The sequence below is a fragment of the Solanum dulcamara genome, chromosome 7 (assembly GCF_947179165.1).
Source record: "Solanum dulcamara chromosome 7, daSolDulc1.2, whole genome shotgun sequence".
NCBI classification, from domain to species: Eukaryota; Viridiplantae; Streptophyta; class Magnoliopsida; order Solanales; family Solanaceae; genus Solanum; species Solanum dulcamara.
In genome coordinates this window covers 79,165,710-79,183,844 of record NC_077243.1, presented here as the reverse complement: position 1 = coordinate 79,183,844, position 18,135 = coordinate 79,165,710, and the positions used below count along the sequence as shown (strand labels likewise).

At 31.8% G+C, this 18,135-nt stretch overlaps 2 protein-coding genes across 3 annotated transcripts; both read left to right on the top strand.

Annotated features, from left to right (window-relative positions):
- LOC129896134 (BES1/BZR1 homolog protein 4-like) lies at positions 1 to 4,608 on the top strand. Of its 2 annotated transcripts, XM_055971967.1 has the most exons (3): positions 1 to 346; positions 3,128 to 3,876; positions 4,201 to 4,608. In XM_055971967.1, exons 1-3 carry the CDS (start codon positions 131 to 133, stop codon positions 4,202 to 4,204), a joined length of 969 nt encoding a protein of 322 aa, XP_055827942.1. In that variant the 5' UTR covers positions 1 to 130; the 3' UTR covers positions 4,205 to 4,608. The 2 variants fall into 2 exon arrangements, with proteins under 2 accessions (XP_055827942.1, XP_055827943.1); XM_055971968.1 differs by lacking the exon at positions 4,201 to 4,608 and having other exon boundaries at positions 3,128 to 4,194.
- An 8,079-nt stretch (positions 4,609 to 12,687) lies between these two features.
- Positions 12,688 to 16,137, top strand: LOC129895205 (aquaporin NIP1-1-like). The gene is made up of 5 exons (XM_055970886.1): positions 12,688 to 12,903; positions 13,663 to 13,884; positions 14,563 to 14,760; positions 15,443 to 15,504; positions 15,793 to 16,137. Exons 1-5 carry the CDS (start codon positions 12,760 to 12,762, stop codon positions 16,004 to 16,006), a joined length of 840 nt encoding a protein of 279 aa, XP_055826861.1. The 5' UTR covers positions 12,688 to 12,759; the 3' UTR covers positions 16,007 to 16,137.
- Positions 16,138 to 18,135: the final 1,998 nt, after the last annotated feature.

Here is an 18,135-nt window from a genome sequence, read left to right as displayed (position 1 = left end):
TCTCCCTCCTCTTCTTCCCATCTAACAAATTTTCAACTTCAAGCCGATCCAGAACCAAACCGGTTTCACACTCGAACCGTTTTTTAATCCGGTTCGATCCCGGTTAACAGCACCGATTCCGGCCTCCTGAATGACATCCGGCACGAGGTTACCGACATGGAAGGAAAGAGAAAACAACAAACGGAGAGAACGACGGCGAAGAGCGATCGCCGCGAAGATCTTCGCCGGACTTAGAATGTACGGTAACTATAAGCTCCCGAAACACTGTGATAACAACGAGGTGTTGAAAGCTCTGTGTAAAGAAGCTGGTTGGATCGTTGAAGAAGATGGAACTACTTACAAAAAGGTAAACTCCGAATCGAAGCTATTTATACTGATTTTTTTTCCCATTCAGATAGCGAAAATGAGATGATTAATCGATTCGGATTGAGCTAATTTTCGTTTTTTCCCCTCGATCGGAACATGAAATTCATATATAGTCTGAGATTTTCTGGAAAGTTTGAATATTTCAACAAAATGCTCGATTTGGACGAGCTTGCCCTTGCTGAATACTTGTATTTCCTCACTTTATCTATACTTTTGCTTTGTTATAGAAGGTCAACGCAGTCATTTTGTTAAGTTCTTGTTGATTCAAAGGCATTTGGCCATAGATTTCGAATATTTTTCACTTTTTTTTCCGGAATTCATGGAGATGGAGTTGAAAAGTCAAGAAAAATAGGTCATACTTCGAGTTGAATTTCGAATTTCACGTCCAAACAAATGAATAATTTTTATGGTCAAACGAGTCCTGAATTTACTGGATGTAAAAATGCAAACAAAATAAGCTAATTACAGGTAAATTTTCATATTAAATGTTCATTAATAGCTTTGAAAATTATAGGAGTATTATAGTAGTTAATAACTTATTACTCTTCCCTTTTCAATTTATGTGGCAAAATTTGAATACATACCGAATTTAAGAAAAAGGGAGAATTTTTTTGGAACTTGTGATTGAAAACATCGCATACCATTTGCTGGCTATAAAATTTTTGAAATGTGTAGTCTTCGTAACATTTATGTTATTTTAAAAACTTCTCATTAAGGGTACTACAATGATATAAGTTTAAGTTGAATGATTTCCAAATTTAGAAAGCTGTAATTTTTTTTAGAATCCAATTACTAGAACTTTAAGCTTTCTGACTTGCTGCCCTAGAAATGAGAACTCATTAAATTCAAATCTTGAATCTGCATATCCGTAGATATAACTTAAATTAGTATCTTCTGTGTATTCAATTTGGTTATTGTATTTTACCGAGATTCCCAGGGTAATATTCATTGCCAATCTAAAGTCAAGCATGTGATTCAATAGTTTGTTTTGCGGTGGTGTGGATTGGTTATCAAATTTGTGGGCCTAAGATGTTCTTGAATGTTGGGTTTCATTTATTATACTTTATAAAGTTTATAATGTGTGATTATAATATAAGAGTAAAGTAGATATCAAATCTTTGGATTCTGTTTCACAAAAAAGAGAAAAAAATGGAGCAATTAATTGTTGAGGCTGTAAAGCGTGTGGGGAAATTAATTTTGGATTGGATGCGAGGAGAACTGTTTATGGGTCTCAGACTATAAATTTATAATCATGGTGTTGACACTATTGATAGTGCCATCATTCTTTGCCCCTTTAGGGTGTGGGTTATGTCCAATTCTTTTTGGGTAAGTTGGTACTTTTATATCATGAATATGTAGGGATTTGTCTGTCATTATCATTATACTGAGTCTTTGGTCAATCATTTGTGGGGGGGGGGGGGGGGAGGGGGGGGGGGGGACCAATAATTCATAATTATTGTGGATGAAAATTTTAGTGGCCATTTGATGGCAAAAAGAGTTCAAATTTGTGGTGATGCATTTGGAGCCTAAATCTAAAGATTGGAAGGTGGATAACAGTCACCACTGGAGTGCTAAAGATGACCACTAATATTTTTAATGGAGGTGGTGTCCCAGCCAGCTGATGATCTATCGGAAAACAACTTTTCTACCTTCTTCTTCAAAACACAAGGAAATGTGGGAAGGGTAGAGCTCGGCAGAGGGTCCGAGAATATGGTAGAGTTGTATTCTTTAGAAGATTCAAATAAGAATAAGAATTCCAATCCTTTATGAATGCACCTTCGTACAAGTGTTGCATACATGATTGAGAAAGTTTCAATCAATTTGAATCGCAGCTAGAAAGGCCATACGATTAAGTACTTTGACCCTTGTCATCAGCTTATTTAGGTGATTTACTGGAAAACAATCTTCTCAGTGAAAAAGAGTTAATTTTTTTTAAAAGAATAGAGAAGCAAACTTATTGCTGAGCTTAAATCCATTCTTATAAAACTGAAGGTGATTTTTCTTGAAATACACTGAAGATGAATTTCAGATTTCATTTTTACATATAGGTGAATGAAGAGGCAATACAATATACATTAAAGATATGAGGTCCTACCAGTGACTATTTGGTCACTAATATTTTGGTTAATCCATGCAAATGGTTTTCCAATTCACTGAGGTTTGATCTCCCTTCATTTCCTATTTCGTACTGTGATCCTGATCAACCGTTAGTATCAGTGACTGGATAAGTACATGATATTTCTATTTTTCAAGTGGTGTCTCTTGGTGACAGGTATATTATAGAACAATGCGGTCAAGGTACAAGCGGTGTGCAAAATTAGTGTTCATTCTTGGTGGCTTTTGTTTGAGTTGATATTTTAATCAATGACTTGGAAGATCATCAGGCATTTAGGTCTGCCTGATTGCTTGGCAATAAAATGCTATCTTTGCATACAACACCACCAAATCCATTGTAATCCCACAAGTGGGATCTGGGGAGGGTAGTAGGTAGGGTAGAGTGGTTGTTTCCGATAGACCGTTGGCTCAAAGATCATTTATGCTGCATCTAAAACTTAAATGTTTGACGTTGAAGAATGGTGAGAAAATTAAAAATTGATGAACTTGGCTCATTGTTTATCAGATAGTAGTCATCAATGTGCAACACCTTATGAATATGACGTTTTGTTCTGCCATAATTGCATAGTTCTGGTGGCAGGTTTATTCTCTATTCTTTTTGTGATTATTCATTTTTGTATATGCTTATCGATTCTCTATTTTCCAGGGATGCAAGCCAGTAGGACATGCGGATATTATAGGTTATTCAGCATCTGTAAGCCCCTGCTCTTCTTACCAACCGAGTCCAGGTGTTTCGTATAATCCAAGTCCTGCTTCATCATCTTTCCCTAGCCCAGTCTCATCCAATTATGTTGCAAATGTCCAAAATAATCATGATCCTAACGCACTAATTCCTTGGCTGAAGAATCTCTCATCCGGATCATCACCTTCATCATCCAGATTTCCCCACCATTTGTACATTCCTGGGAGCTCTATAAGTGCGCCTGTTACTCCACCTTTGAGCTCTCCCACAGCTCGTACTCCTAGAATGAGTGATGATCCCATGGCAAATACGTGGGCACAACAACACTATGCCTTCTTACCATCCTCTACCCCAGCCAGTCCTGGTCGTCAAACACCACCAGATTCAGGTTGGCTTTCTGGTGTTCAAACTCCGCAAGACGGACCTTCATCTCCTACATTTAGCCTCGTCTCACCAAATCCATTCGGATTCAAGGAGCCAATATCAAATGGAGGGTCTCGGATGTGGACACCAGGGCAAAGCGGGGCATGTTCTCCTGCAATTGCGTCAGGTATCGACCAAACAGCTGATGTACCAATGTCAGATGCTATTTCAGCAGAGTTTGCATTTGGCAGCCATATGATGGGATTAGTGAAGCCATGGGAAGGTGAAAGAATCCATGAGGAGTGCGCGACTGATGATCTCGAGCTTACACTTGGCAACTCTAGCACTAGGTAACCTCTTCTTATTACCAAGTTTTGTTATAAATATGTTTGCAACACAACTTATGCCATCCACAAGGCAAAGTTGGTTTACAGTGGTGATGTCTAGGCTAGCTTGCGCGCACCTCGACTAATTTCAGTGGGTACCTTCTACGTCCCACTAAGCATAGGTATACTTGTTACTCCGTCCACCAAGGCTTGGACAAATAGAAAGAAATCACCTAGTGTTTTTTGGTTCTGTTGGAATTTGAACTTGAGACCTATTCTCCTCCGTCATCATTGACCACTAGGTCACACACTCGAGTCTGATTCTTATTTCTTTTGCTGATTTTGCAGATAGAGAAGTACAAGAGAAATCTAGTTGTTCATTGATTTGATCATAAATATATCTTTGTGCAAATTTGAAGTTTAACTTATTATATATGTTGATCACTTCTGAATGTGAAGACGTTTTGGTTAGTAAACCCAGTTTAAAATGCACAGTAGAAACAAATATTACATTTTCTTGTAGATTGAAATATTACCTTATGTGGAGGTTTTTTTTGGCACATTTTCCCATGAACAACCTTCCTTGTATTTGTAGTACTACCCCAATTTTTTTTACATTCTTTTTAATTTTTCCCATTTCAAGATTTGAGTTCCTTTTTGTAGCTATCTTTTGTAATTGTTCACATGATATAGTATGTAGGAGTTGACTTAAACCAAGTGTTTTTTGGTGTCTATGAGAGAAATAGTGTTTTTCTCCATCTTATTGTTTATTTACAATTTGCTTATGTTAGAATAATTTTTATAGTTTATCAATCTAGACGTTTTCTAATTGAGGTTGATGTATATAATTATCACATACCACTTCTATCACCGTTATCCATATTACCACCACCATCAACTACCTTCACGATTGCCATCGTCGCTAATTGCCTCTGTTGCTACCTTTTGGAGGAATCAAACAACTTTTATGTATGACACCATATAAATTGAGATTTTCTCTGATATTTTGTTGATAAAATATTTAATTATCATGTTATTAAAGTTCTATATTTCTTAGTAGTGTGTAGATAACAATAAATAAACTTCACTATGATACTAAAAAAACATATAGCTTGAATTATTCAATGCTTAGATTGAAAGATATCATCTTAATAATCAAATATTTTAAATCTTAAATGTGGCCTTGGATGACATTAGTGACACGTTAAACTAGTATGAGTTCAAGTCCAAAGGGGATAATATAACTAGTGGGTTTGGTTGTTAGTACCTATCAAGTCACTCTACCTATAATTTTAGGTAACGATATGAATAAACATCGGGGTTTAATATAATGCTGAGTTTAAGCAAATATCGCATAAACCTCTATTGAATATAGGTGAATCCCATATCTTTGTGATGATAATGGACAACTTCAGCGAGGATGCAGAGTAGGGTTGTACAGGGCAAACCGACAAATCGAACAAAACCGGAAAAAAAATCTGACTAGTAGTTTGGTTTGACTTGGTTTGGTGTTTGAAAAAAAACTCAACCATTATAGGGTTGGTTTGGTTTTAACTAAAAAAAAGTCAAACCGAATTCAAACCGATCTGATTATAGATATACTATTTTTAAATTATGTTATACATAAAAATATTTATTAAAATGTAATTTATAAATATTTTTTAATTTTTTTTCATAATTTTTTTCTTTCTTACATTTAGATTTGGACTTGAGAAACTCATCTAAATAATATACAAAAAAACCCTATCTTATAAAGTTATATTATAAAGTTAATACTTCAAACAGTGTTCTGCCTCCATCTTATATGTTGATATTTTGTACTAAATTTTTTTTTAAGAAGCATTGCTCTGTGCTTTTTATTAGATACTATGAGAAACCTGAAAAAACCTGAAAAATTCGAAAAAATTCAAAAAATCTGAAAAAAAATTGATATCGAAAAATCCGACTTTATTGGTTTGGTTTATAGATTTAATAACCCGACACAAATGGTTTGGTTTGGTTTGTAAAAAATTCAAATCAACCCGATCCATGTACACCCTAATGCAGAGTAAGCTAGAAGATGACCAATCCCCATCATGATTCATGATTGGTGGCGACTTGGATGACATCTAATTAACTAGTGCAGGAGAGTGAGTTCTCGCCCTTAGTGGGACTAGTCTAAAAAATTTTCACTTGAAGTGCGAACTCTTCGTCTAAGTGGTTAATCCGACGAGTCAATTCTCAATGTGATGCTGCTATGCGTTCGATAATCTTTGGCACCTACGGTAGAGATCAGAGGTATTTGGCCCCTAAAAGGGATTGCCTCTAAGCCTAAGTATTCCTCAATGACCAATGGCATACAAGTACTTCATGGACGAAAGGAGTTTAATTTCGCTTAAAGATCTTTTATTGACCAAGCCAACACATAGATGTGCATGAGTATCCGATCCTGAGACTACCTGTTGAAAGGAGTGGGCGAATAAACATCCGACAAAGGCACAACTAGCGCACGGGAGGTGACACCAACCACACTCTGGATAAAACAATATTTAACGATTCATTAGTGTGTCATCCACATTCAGACAAGAAAACTCATTCTAATGGGCTATATGAGCCCTTAATAATTCAATCTTATCGAGTGATTGACTGTTTCTATCGTAGTGGAGGTTGCTGTGAGAAGATCCTTGTGCCAGTGAAGATTGTTTCTAATGATCGGGAACCTAGAAAGTCGCTATCACTGATACTTTTTATTGGAATTTGACTTTATAGGTAGGTATCGACGGGTTTGTCTTGTGTCTCCGAAACAAACGGGCCATTTATTGATGAGCGAATGACGGGGATTGAACCCCTGTGCCCCCGCCTTAAAGGATCCCCACTCATCACCTTCATCTCCAACTTATTCGTGGTTCATTCCTGGTTCTCTCTTTCAAGCTTCTTTCCATTAAAAAATTTCGATCCACCCTCAATTCCATTAAGGGAAATCAAATGCTCAATGACTCCCTTAATTATGTGTGAGGAATTGCCCTATTGAGTAATGGGAAGCGGGCTAGTCCCCGAAAATGCCCCGCTCGTAAATTCCTTTGTCGTTGGGAAAAGCTGTCCTAAAGTTTCTTCTTCGTTCCTATTTCTTACTTTTTTTTCTCGGTATGCCGCTCCGTCCACAAGCACCCCACCCATACAACTAGTTGAGGGGGCTGTTCGCCTTTTGAATCAAACAAAGTAAGTAGTAAAATATGAATCGGAGTTTGAAGAAGGGGAGGGAGAAGGAGCCCTTGACCTGCAGTTGCTCAAATCTAGTAGGAATATCAGGAATAGTGGGATTTAGTAGGAGCTTGCCTTGAAATGCAGTGATGGAGCGGACGGGGCATCAAGTACATCTATCTTTACCGATTAACCAATTTATAAAGGCTGGACGAATTTTCAAGTAGATGAGATCGGTGAGTGATCTCAATTGGAGATGGGATTGCATAGTGATAACATGCAGCATGTGTACTTACTTAAGAGTGTATAGGATGGGTAATGGCTTAGAAAAGATCCGCCAGAGATTCCCTCTGACTCCTATTCGAGATCTTCTCTCTCCGGTCTTGTCTCTTCACTAAGTGACTGCACACACCTGTCTTATAGATAGAGTCAAGCACAAGATGAGTATTTTCGTCATTTCTAATTTATTAGCCGATAGGCGAACCATTGAATCTTGATTCAGCTTCTTTTGAACTTCACTTAACGAGTCAATCTGCATGAATTGCCATCGCGCCTAACCTTTGAAATTGAGCTGCCTAAGTCCCTAAAGAAAGTATATATAACACATTCAGATAAATTTCACACATCAGCCTAATACGAGAGAAATGTTATGTATGTAATAAAAGCAAATTTTAGACCCCAATGACGCGTTTAATTAAAGTCACAGGGCATATATGTCTTTTGAAAAAAACAAGATAAAACAGACTAATAATTTCCTTGTGATGAGAAGTAAGAAAAATAAAAAAAGTGAAGTGTACATCACAAGGGTCATTGCCTGCCATTTCAATAAAGATAAATCAACTAACAAATTCCATGAATCATGGGGCAAATGACTAAATACAATATTTTATAGCTACTTTTTCTAATTCATTCACAAGAAGTCTGTGTGAACACTTGGTTCAACAAAGTAAGATTCCAAAAATAAAGTGGTGGTATCAAATTTGGACTTTGGATATATAACATAAAGTTGCATAGTTGAAATATCATGTGTTAGACTGTTAGTTATGATACCAACAAAGATTGTGGTGGGATCAGTGACGGATTCAAATTTTTTATTTAGAGGTTTGAAAAATAAGAAGGTATTTCATGTAGAGTTTGAACTTGAAATCTCAAGATGAATTTTGAATGCCTATATTACTAAGTTAATTTTTAGTCTTGTGTTCAAGTGATTCAAAATCTATCTATCTATCTATACATATATATATATATATATATATATATATATATATATATATATATATATAGGAAATAAAAAATACCTTATATATATTGTGTAATTTTTATGGAGGGAGTTCGGGTGAACACCCTAACACCCCTCTTGATCCGCCCCTGGGTGGAATAAATAATATCCCTCCACCTTTAAGCAAAAAGGTCTCAGTAGGTCTGACCCTCGACTTGAGTAGGAGAAAAAAAGTACGTTAGAGAGCGATTCTCCCTAAATAGGCCTTACGCTCTACAGGTCTAAATTAAACGAATTTCAATACGAATATCAGATACCAGATAAGAGCAAAAACAGATGTGTTAGTTAAGATGATTTTTTTTTTACACAAGAAGTCAATATAAGAGCATTTTTGGAGACTTTTAATTTGAGATGATAAATAGTGGGATGTATTAGTGGGGTTAATGCATGCGGGTTAAAAAGTTGTTTATGCATGGCACTAATCATGCAATTTTTTGTGGGTTGTTGAATTTTTTCACTCATATTGTGTAGCTTTGTATTAATTAATTAATTTTGTAAAAAAAAATGAAGAATTAAATTTCATTTTCTTGGAAGCTTCTGTTTGATTTTCTTTATATGAAAATATTATAGTTGAAGCATGTTGCCATTTAACTCGTTGATGATATTGTTTGCTTTGAATTTTAATTTATACGACTTGAAGTATCACCAACTTTCTTTTAATTTCATATATATTAAACCTTAGGGTCAGCGTACTCGTTAAGGTTTATCTCATAACCATCATTCGAAAAATGTGAAGTTTTCCTACGATACGTACGAACAATTCAGCCCTCTAGTGATATACCTACTTTGGTCTATGCATGTATAGTTTTTAAAACGCATCGATCATTAGAATTTAAGATTTCCTTTCTTATGCGTGCAATATATTTTTCGTGTTTTATTGATATGAGATTTGTGTGTTAATTTCAAGGTATTACTCAAATATTATATGTGGCTATAAAATGATGCAATCATGAGAAAATTATGAGATCATACAATGAGGAAACATATTATAAAAATGTGAAATGTTTTTTTGAAAAGAGAAGTTACTCAAAAGTTGTTGACTTGATTTATACAAAGTATATTGCTTGTTCTTTTAGACGTCTTCAACTAATGAAAATAAATAAATGACTTTGTTACATCAAATTGAAATATATTAAAAATATAAAATTCTAATCAATGAATATAATTTACATGTAATATATTTACATTCATGATCCTACTATTGTTGGAGGCTGGAGCAATGATAAAGTTGATTTCGTGAAATGAATTCGATTAATTCGAATTCACATCGCGAAAAATTCATATACGTGGATTTTTTCCCATATGAATATTGTTTCTACTTAGTAGTAAGGTATATACTATATACCTAAATCCAATGTGATGGTTGCCGATTGGCCTGCTACCTTATTCAAATTCCCAAAAAGAGACATAAAAAGAAAAGCTAAAAGACAAAATGTACCACATCCTTATTTATGAAAAATAGATATAATTTTAGAATGACTTTATATTTACATATTTGCACGTTATTTTCGTTATATATAAAACTATGTAACTGTTGAAGAGGATTTCATATTCTTCGAAATGAATTATACTTTTGGACCTATATTTTGATCGGTCACTAAAATGTTGCCAATTTCATAGCCCCGAAACTAGACGAACTAATCATCACAAGTTTGGACCTTCGCGAAATGGAAGCAACTTCAACGGATGAGCTCATGATTAGTTGAAATCGTTATATTATTTTTAATTTGTTGAGTCATATCTAATCTGTCTTTAATCTCAACGTGTCATCGCCTGATAAATTCACGGAATTTGATCCAATACACAAGTTTTATCAACATGGATCATGATAAAAATTTGAAATTCCTATGAAAAAGAACAAGTGAAGATGTATTTAAGAGAATAATAGTGTGACTTTTAACATTTTATCCATTAAATGAGCTCTCCATTTTACTATCATCTATGCAAGGTTTGCTCTTCATTTTTTTTTCTATTTTTTTTAATTATATATATGTTTTGGACATGTTTAGTGTTCTAGGATTCTAGTATATTTCCTATGCATAAAAATCTTTTATTGTGTTCTTTAGAAATATAGAATCTATCTAGCCAAATGTCACTTTTCTTGTTTTTCATTTAAACTCCGGTACTCATATCAGAATCTAATTAATTTGGATTATTATATTATAAGATTCATTAAAGATTTAGAGAATCGCTCCTTATCAATATTTTTTCTTCAATATTCAACGATTGAACCTCGAGATCTTTAATTGAGATCTAGTAGAGATATTAAAACCTAGACAAGTCCTAATTCGCATTACGTAAAATTTATTTAAGGAAATACACTCCCATATATATATATATATATATATATATATATATATATATATATTTGTCACACCCAAATTCGAATCTAAGACAGGTACGTACGTAATGTTTTCGACAATAATGGTAAACTGTTATTAAACTTTTTCATAAGTCGCCCTCAGCCATCCTATATTCTCTAGGAAGGAAAGTTGACAAGCTAAAAGAAATAAATTATTGATTAATAATATTAATAAATTAGATGAGAATAGAGCAATTAAATTACCAGCCATCAAATAACGTTTATACCCAAGAACAAATATACTTAATTATTATTAATATATGCAGTAATTTCTAAGTGTCAACATTTGCAGTTATTTTAGAAGTCATCCTCCTATACCTTTTTAAAAAATAAAAAAATCTACTAGACAAATATAAATAAAAAAATGTTTGTATAATTTTTTTAAGCTGATTTAATCATGTTTTAATACGGGTATCAGATACTGAGCGAGAAATAATAATAATAAAATAACCTTATGCATACACGATGAATTGCTCTAGTTCAATAAAAATCGTTAATTTTAAAATTAGTACGCCTTCTTTCTCAATTTATGTGATATTATTTTTTAAATCTTCCAAAAATAATACGTATAACTTTAAAATTTTATTTTTTTCTATTGAAATGATTTGCAGTCACATAAAATATCAAAAAAAATTGTGTAAGTAACCTCAAATTTTCGAAAAGTTTTTTTTTTCTTTTTCATAAAAATCTATGTCCAATCAAATAGTGCCACATATGTACACCTCACAAGTTCTTATTAATATTCTAGCATATTATACTGATTTTGTATCTGTAGAATTGTTTCTTAATTTATATTATATAAAATACTACAAACTTTAGGATAAAAATGAAAAAATAACTTTCCATTTGTCAAGTGAATAGTAGGCACTTAACGATTTGTGACAAAATTTTCTTCTATGTATTCATAACCTTGTTGGATCAGATATGATTTTGCATCTTTATTTACTGTTTAATGAATTAGTTAATGATACAAACTTTTCAGTTATATCCACTCATTGAAAAAATAAAGAATTATTGGGCTTTTCGGAAATCAATTTAACTAAGTTTGTATCAATTTAGTTGTCATGTTGCGTTTTTCGAAAATCAATTTAACTAAGTTTAAAGTTAAATTATATTACTTTATTAAAAAATTAAATATTCAAAAACTGTACGAAAAATACTTTAAGTTACAATTTTTTTTTCATATCAAAATGATAAAAAAAAATATATCTTAAAATGTTAGTTAAAGTTTATATAATCTCTCATAAAGAAAATCATGACAACTAAAATGAGACGGTGAAAATATTATTTTTGGTATATTCCTGACCTATTTTTTGCGTTTAGTACTTTTTTTTTATATTGCAGGTTTTAAAATTTGATGGAACTTTTCTAGTGTTTTTGATTCATTCTTCTTCATAGTTCTCCTCTAATCTAACAGACATAGTTATTATTTACCCGAAAATCAAGCATGGTTAATTATTTATATGAATTTATTGAAATTATTCAACAATATATTTAAAAGATCACATTGAATTAATTCCCAAAATATTAGGTAAAATAATGATTTGAAATTTATGAATCCTCAATAATGTTACATTAAAAAAGAAAATTTATTTATATGTACCCAAGGAAAATCAGACCCTCCATAAACTTAATTAAGCGGATTCCTTCACTCTCACTTGATAAAAATGATTACTTCATTACTAAATTTTCTAATAATATTTCTCATATATTTAATAAATTTTTTAATATAAATATAAAATATAGGTAAAAATTACTGAGCCCAATACCTTAGATTGAAACATAAGGGACCCTTTTTTTATTTTTATTTTTTTTAATCATTTTTTCATATCTTTGTCAAAGCATAGATCTCTCATAAAGAAACAAAAAAGGCAAAAAAACAGAAAATGAATAAAGTTGTCCCTTCTTCCTTCCACTTTTTTTTTTTTTTTTTTTAATTCTTATTAATAAACTTTTTCAAACTATTTTTTTGTATATAAATAGGAGAAGCCTTGTTCTTCACAACTACATCCTTAGTATTATACCCTCTTTTGTTTTCTTGAACAATTAATTAAAGCTTAAATTAAGTAGTACTTTTATATTATCAATGTCTGATCATCAGATTAATGCTGGAGGGGCTAATGGGAATATTAATCACGGTGTAATTAGTTTGAATATTAAAGAAGATCATGATAATCAGATGGAGTCATCTTCAACCTCGAGTTTTCTTAGTGTTCCTTTTATTCAAAAGGTGAGTATTCTTAATCCCTATTCTTGTTATTTATTAATATTTATTACGGGACAAGCATATGCAGAAATTCTTTTTGAAAAGATGATGATCGTGAAACATGCATGAATCTAAAATTTATGTCTGCTCCATCTCATATATAATAAGTCGAAAAGCGTAATTATCTTATCTAAAAATTCATAAAAATTTATTTTTTTTAAAAAAATTCATAAAGTTATAAGAAATTCGGGGTTCTCTAATTTTTAAAATTAATTATACAAAACATCTATATAGAATCTTTCTTTTTGGTTTCCTACACCTGATCACGACTTTCAGTATTTACTTTTTGTACTGCATCTGAATTATGATCGAACATGGCGCTTGCTTAGTGGACTAATTAATTAAGAAATAAAGTTGTACTTTTGGTATTAGCTAGCTATAGTTTTTGATATGATGGTAAGCATAGAAGGAATCATATTCATTCTATTACAATCCTAGATGATATCTATCCTGAATATCTTATGTATATATCTTTTTCTTATTTTGATCAATTATGACTCTTTCAGACTCCACTTGTTGAATTATACTGATCGGATATGTTATTTAATAAATTATGACTCTTCTAAATCCTATTTGTTGAATTACACTGATTGAGTATGTTATTTGATTAATTATGACTCTTCTAGACAATACTTGTTGAATTACACTGATTGAGTATATTATTTGATTAACTATGATTCTTTCAGACTTCATATATGAAATTACACTAATCAAATTATACAGGTAATAGCAGAAATGATAGGAACATATTTCTTGATATTTGCTGGATGTGGATCAGTAGTGGTAAATGCAGATAAAGGGATGATAACATTTCCAGGAATAGCCATTACTTGGGGCCTTGTTGTGATGGTCATGGTTTACTCTGTTGGCCATATTTCTGGTGCACATTTTAACCCTTCTGTTACTATTGCCTTTGCCACTGTCAAAAGGTTCCCTTGGAAACAGGTATTTTCCCCATTTTAATTTATGTGACGTAATTTAACTGGACATAAATTTTAACAAACATAAAAGGAAGATCTTTCAAACTTTGCCATCTTAAATAATAATATTCGTGGCATCCTAAACATGTTGCTCTTTTAATTTCGTTCAATTTATGTGATGCACTTTTATTGGAACAGATAGTTTTCAGAAACATCGCTCTCTATCTTCATAAGATAGGAATAATGTCTATGTTTACTTAACTCCGTAGAATTAATGTTGTTGTTACTTTGACTGGACACAAATTAAAAATAATCAATTTTCTATAAACAAAAATTAAAATTATGATCCAAATAAATCATAAATATTTGTAAAGACAAACCTTTCTTTTACAGTCCCTCCCCCCCCCCCCCCCCACTTCATTTATTTGTTTGTTTGAATTTTATCGTTTTTCTTGTTTGTTTGCGTGAGTTGCTCATAAGACAACGACCCACTAATAGCCCAAAACTCAAACACATAGAGAATCATACTATTATTGTTGATATCAATATTGTCTGTCTACGACCCTAAGCTTACTTCTCTAAAGACCTCAAAACAAAAAAATACCTTCTCACACGATTAAAACATATTCCTAATAGTTGATATTTATAATTAAGTTAGAATAAATTTCAAGAACCTTTTTTTATATATATTTTTTAAAACTAGGTACCAGCTTATGTAGCAGCTCAAGTTCTTGGAGCAACCCTAGCAAGTGGAACTTTACGACTAATATTCAACGGAAAACACGATCACTTCGCCGGAACCCTACCGTCCGGCACCGACTTTCAATCTTTTGTCGTTGAATTTATAATTACTTTTTATCTCATGTTTGTTATCTCCGGCGTCGCAACCGATAATCGAGCTGTAAGTAATCTTTTCGTATACTTCTTTTCGTCCCAATTTATGTAATGATATTTGAATGAACATTGAGTTTATATATCGAAGTGAAAATGATTTTTGAAATTTATTGTCTAAAAAAAATCATAGACATTTTTGTGCTATGAAATTATCCCGTTAATTAGAGTAAAATTAAAAATTTAAAAATAAATTATTTCTGAATAAAAATATATGACATTCTCTTTGAGACATACTGAAAAAAGATGTATATATATATATGTCACATAAATTAATTAGAACGGAGGGATCCTAGATTTTTGGGAAAATGGTCAAATTTGTTTTGATCGTATTTAAAATCGAGCAATTTTATTATACATTAAACTTTTGGGAAACTAAAAATCTTTTTTATTTTTTTGGGCCTTCAACTCTAATGAAACTCTTATATGAGGGTATTTTAAATTATAGTCGGAAGTTGAAGGATTAATTTGAATCTTTTCTCTCTAAGATTGAATTAGACACGTGAAATTCATTTATTTCATGTCAAAGTTATGCTAATATTATTAGTAAATATGAGACGATCTACTAACAATAAGAATATGAATGGACTAAATAAACTTATTAACTCGATTACATCTATTTTTTTTTCAATTAATTATCATAAATATGTTAACTATATTTTAAAACCTTTTGTTATGTTTATGATTTGCAGATTGGAGAACTTGCTGGTCTTGCTGTGGGGGCAACAATTATGCTTAATGTGATGTTTACAGGGTAATTGTTCTATAATTAAAAAATAGTCGTTGTGAATTTCAAATTCCGCAAGTAAAAGTCCATGATATTTACACCAAACTTGAGTCGATGATAAATTGGTTACAGTCTCTCTATTCTACCTTCACATGATAGAAGTAAGGTTGCATACACACCACCCTCCCTAAATTCTCCACTTCTAAAATTACATTGGATATATTATTACTGTTTATTAATCAACTCTTTTTAACTTAAGCGTTTGGACGAACGGCTATTTAAGTTAATTCTTACTAGTGAATTGTGATGGAACAGACCGATATCGGGGGCATCAATGAATCCAGCAAGGAGTTTGGGTCCAGCAATAGTGTCAAGTCATTACAAAGGCCTATGGATTTATTTGGTCAGCCCAACACTTGGGGCCATTGCTGGTGGTTGGGTTTACAACATTATTAGATTTACTGACAAACCTTTGCGTGAGATAACCAAAAGTGGATCTTTTCTCAAGTCCAAAAATTCTAGAACTTAAAAAGTGATCACAATTGCAAACACTAGTAATAATGGAAGGAGGAAGTGGTTACTTTTGTAATACACAAAGGGAAAAGGCTATGTAATTTGTAATATAATATATGAAATAAATCTCTGTTTTTAGAAAATTGTATGTGTTACATACTTTCGCCGTCCTATTTCACAAAAGGGCATTTCAAATCACGGACATTTCGCATTCATGCAAAGTTCAAAAGAAAGACTGTATAATAAAGGAATGTGACGTAGGCAACATACCAGATACTATGTAAGTATAAACACAAATACTGTAAATATCTCTACTCACGAAAAATAGGATAAAGGGGCTCCAAAATTGCCCCCTCTATTAAAAATTGCTTAGTTTTAACATTCGTTCTAATACCTTATATCCGGTTCATATCTTTGTCATTAGTAAGTCGTTGAATTTTTGCTCTTGTTATTAACAAGATTCGAGTCTGAAATTGGTGGAATTTAATCGTGTGTAAATTATTAAAAAAATATCCCTTAAATTTTTATTATGATTTAGAAAATTTCTTAAGGTAAAGCTATTTTAAGGTTAAATATAAAGACAAAACTTCTTCCCAAAGTAGATGACAAAATTAAAGTTTTTAACATAGGAAAACTTACATAAATATACAATATTAAGAAAATATTTACCATTTATAGCAATAAAAAAATAATTTCATTGAACACTTATAATACATTTATAATACAGTTTTAATACATATTACAGAAAACTATTTATAAAACATATATAATATAAGTTTTATAGATGGATAATACATTTATCACATATTTTAATAAACTTATAATACATTATGTTAGTTTCTTACTACACAAACATAATATATATTTTAAAACACTTATAATACATTTATATTGTATGCATAATTCACTTTTAATACAAGTGTAGATTTATCATAATATTGCTATATATTGCTATAAATGGTAATAAATAAAAAATATCGCTAAAATCTGTAATTAATTTTTAAAAAACACTCAATCAAGTAATTTTTCCTTAAGGGGAAATCACCTAAATGTACAATATTCAAAAAATATTTACCACATAGAGCAACATAATTATTTTAACCATATATAGCAAATTATTTGAATTAAATCAAGTACAGTACTTACTCTTCTAAAACTCTCACCCTCTATTTTCTCTTCCCTTGTTTCTCTCCAAATTTGATACACCAATATTCTCTCCAATCTTCTCACCCATAATTTTCTCCAAAATTAGGGCAATACTTACCTTCATAGCTTCTCAACCATGACTTCCTACAACATTAATAATCCAATTTTGGAATTAAGTGATGTGTATTCGGTGGTTATTGCAGAAGAAGGGCAAAATTTAGGTGAATGCAGATTTGAATCAGTTGAAGAATATTGTGATTTCTGAGTATAGATCTGTGATTACTTAAAGGTTTGAATGGTTGGATGTTTAATTGTTTGAAGGTTTGAATTAGATTGCATACCTAATTCATTAGCGATACACGATTTGTATTCGATTATGATTCAGTATGAAAGTTAAACATGGTATGAACTACCAAGCTTAGAACTCGTTCTTTGTTACTTTGGTATAGATAAACTTTTAAACTAAGGAAACATTAATTAAATACTCGCAAACGTCTTCTTTTTCTTTCCCTGTTTGTTTCTCTGTGAGTTGCTACTTCACATTTTCTAATGTTCCGATTTCATTTGGTGTTGTTGCTTTTATTCTCTAATGTTTGTTCTTTTGGCAAGTCGTTTCTTCAATTAATTTTGGTTATTGCACTTTTTGTGCTAATTGTTTTTCCAGATCCACATACACATCCAAAAAACCTAATAGAAGAAATGTGTTTTCTATACAAAGATTTATTTTGGATTTTGACAATAGTTTGTCTATGTTGATGTTTTGTCTTTGACAATTTAAGTTTTATATGGTTATAATGTCTCTAGCTTTGCTTAAGGATGAATGGAGCATTCACCATGGAAGATAATCAAGAGAAGAGGGAGTCAATGATAGAATTAATTATAAATAATATTGTTTAATGTGTGTGTAATATAGTTTTTGTTCAAATTTAATTCATTTTTTGTGGCCTACAGATCACTAAAGGTTGGTTTCATTAGATACAAATTTCATTCATGTCTAAT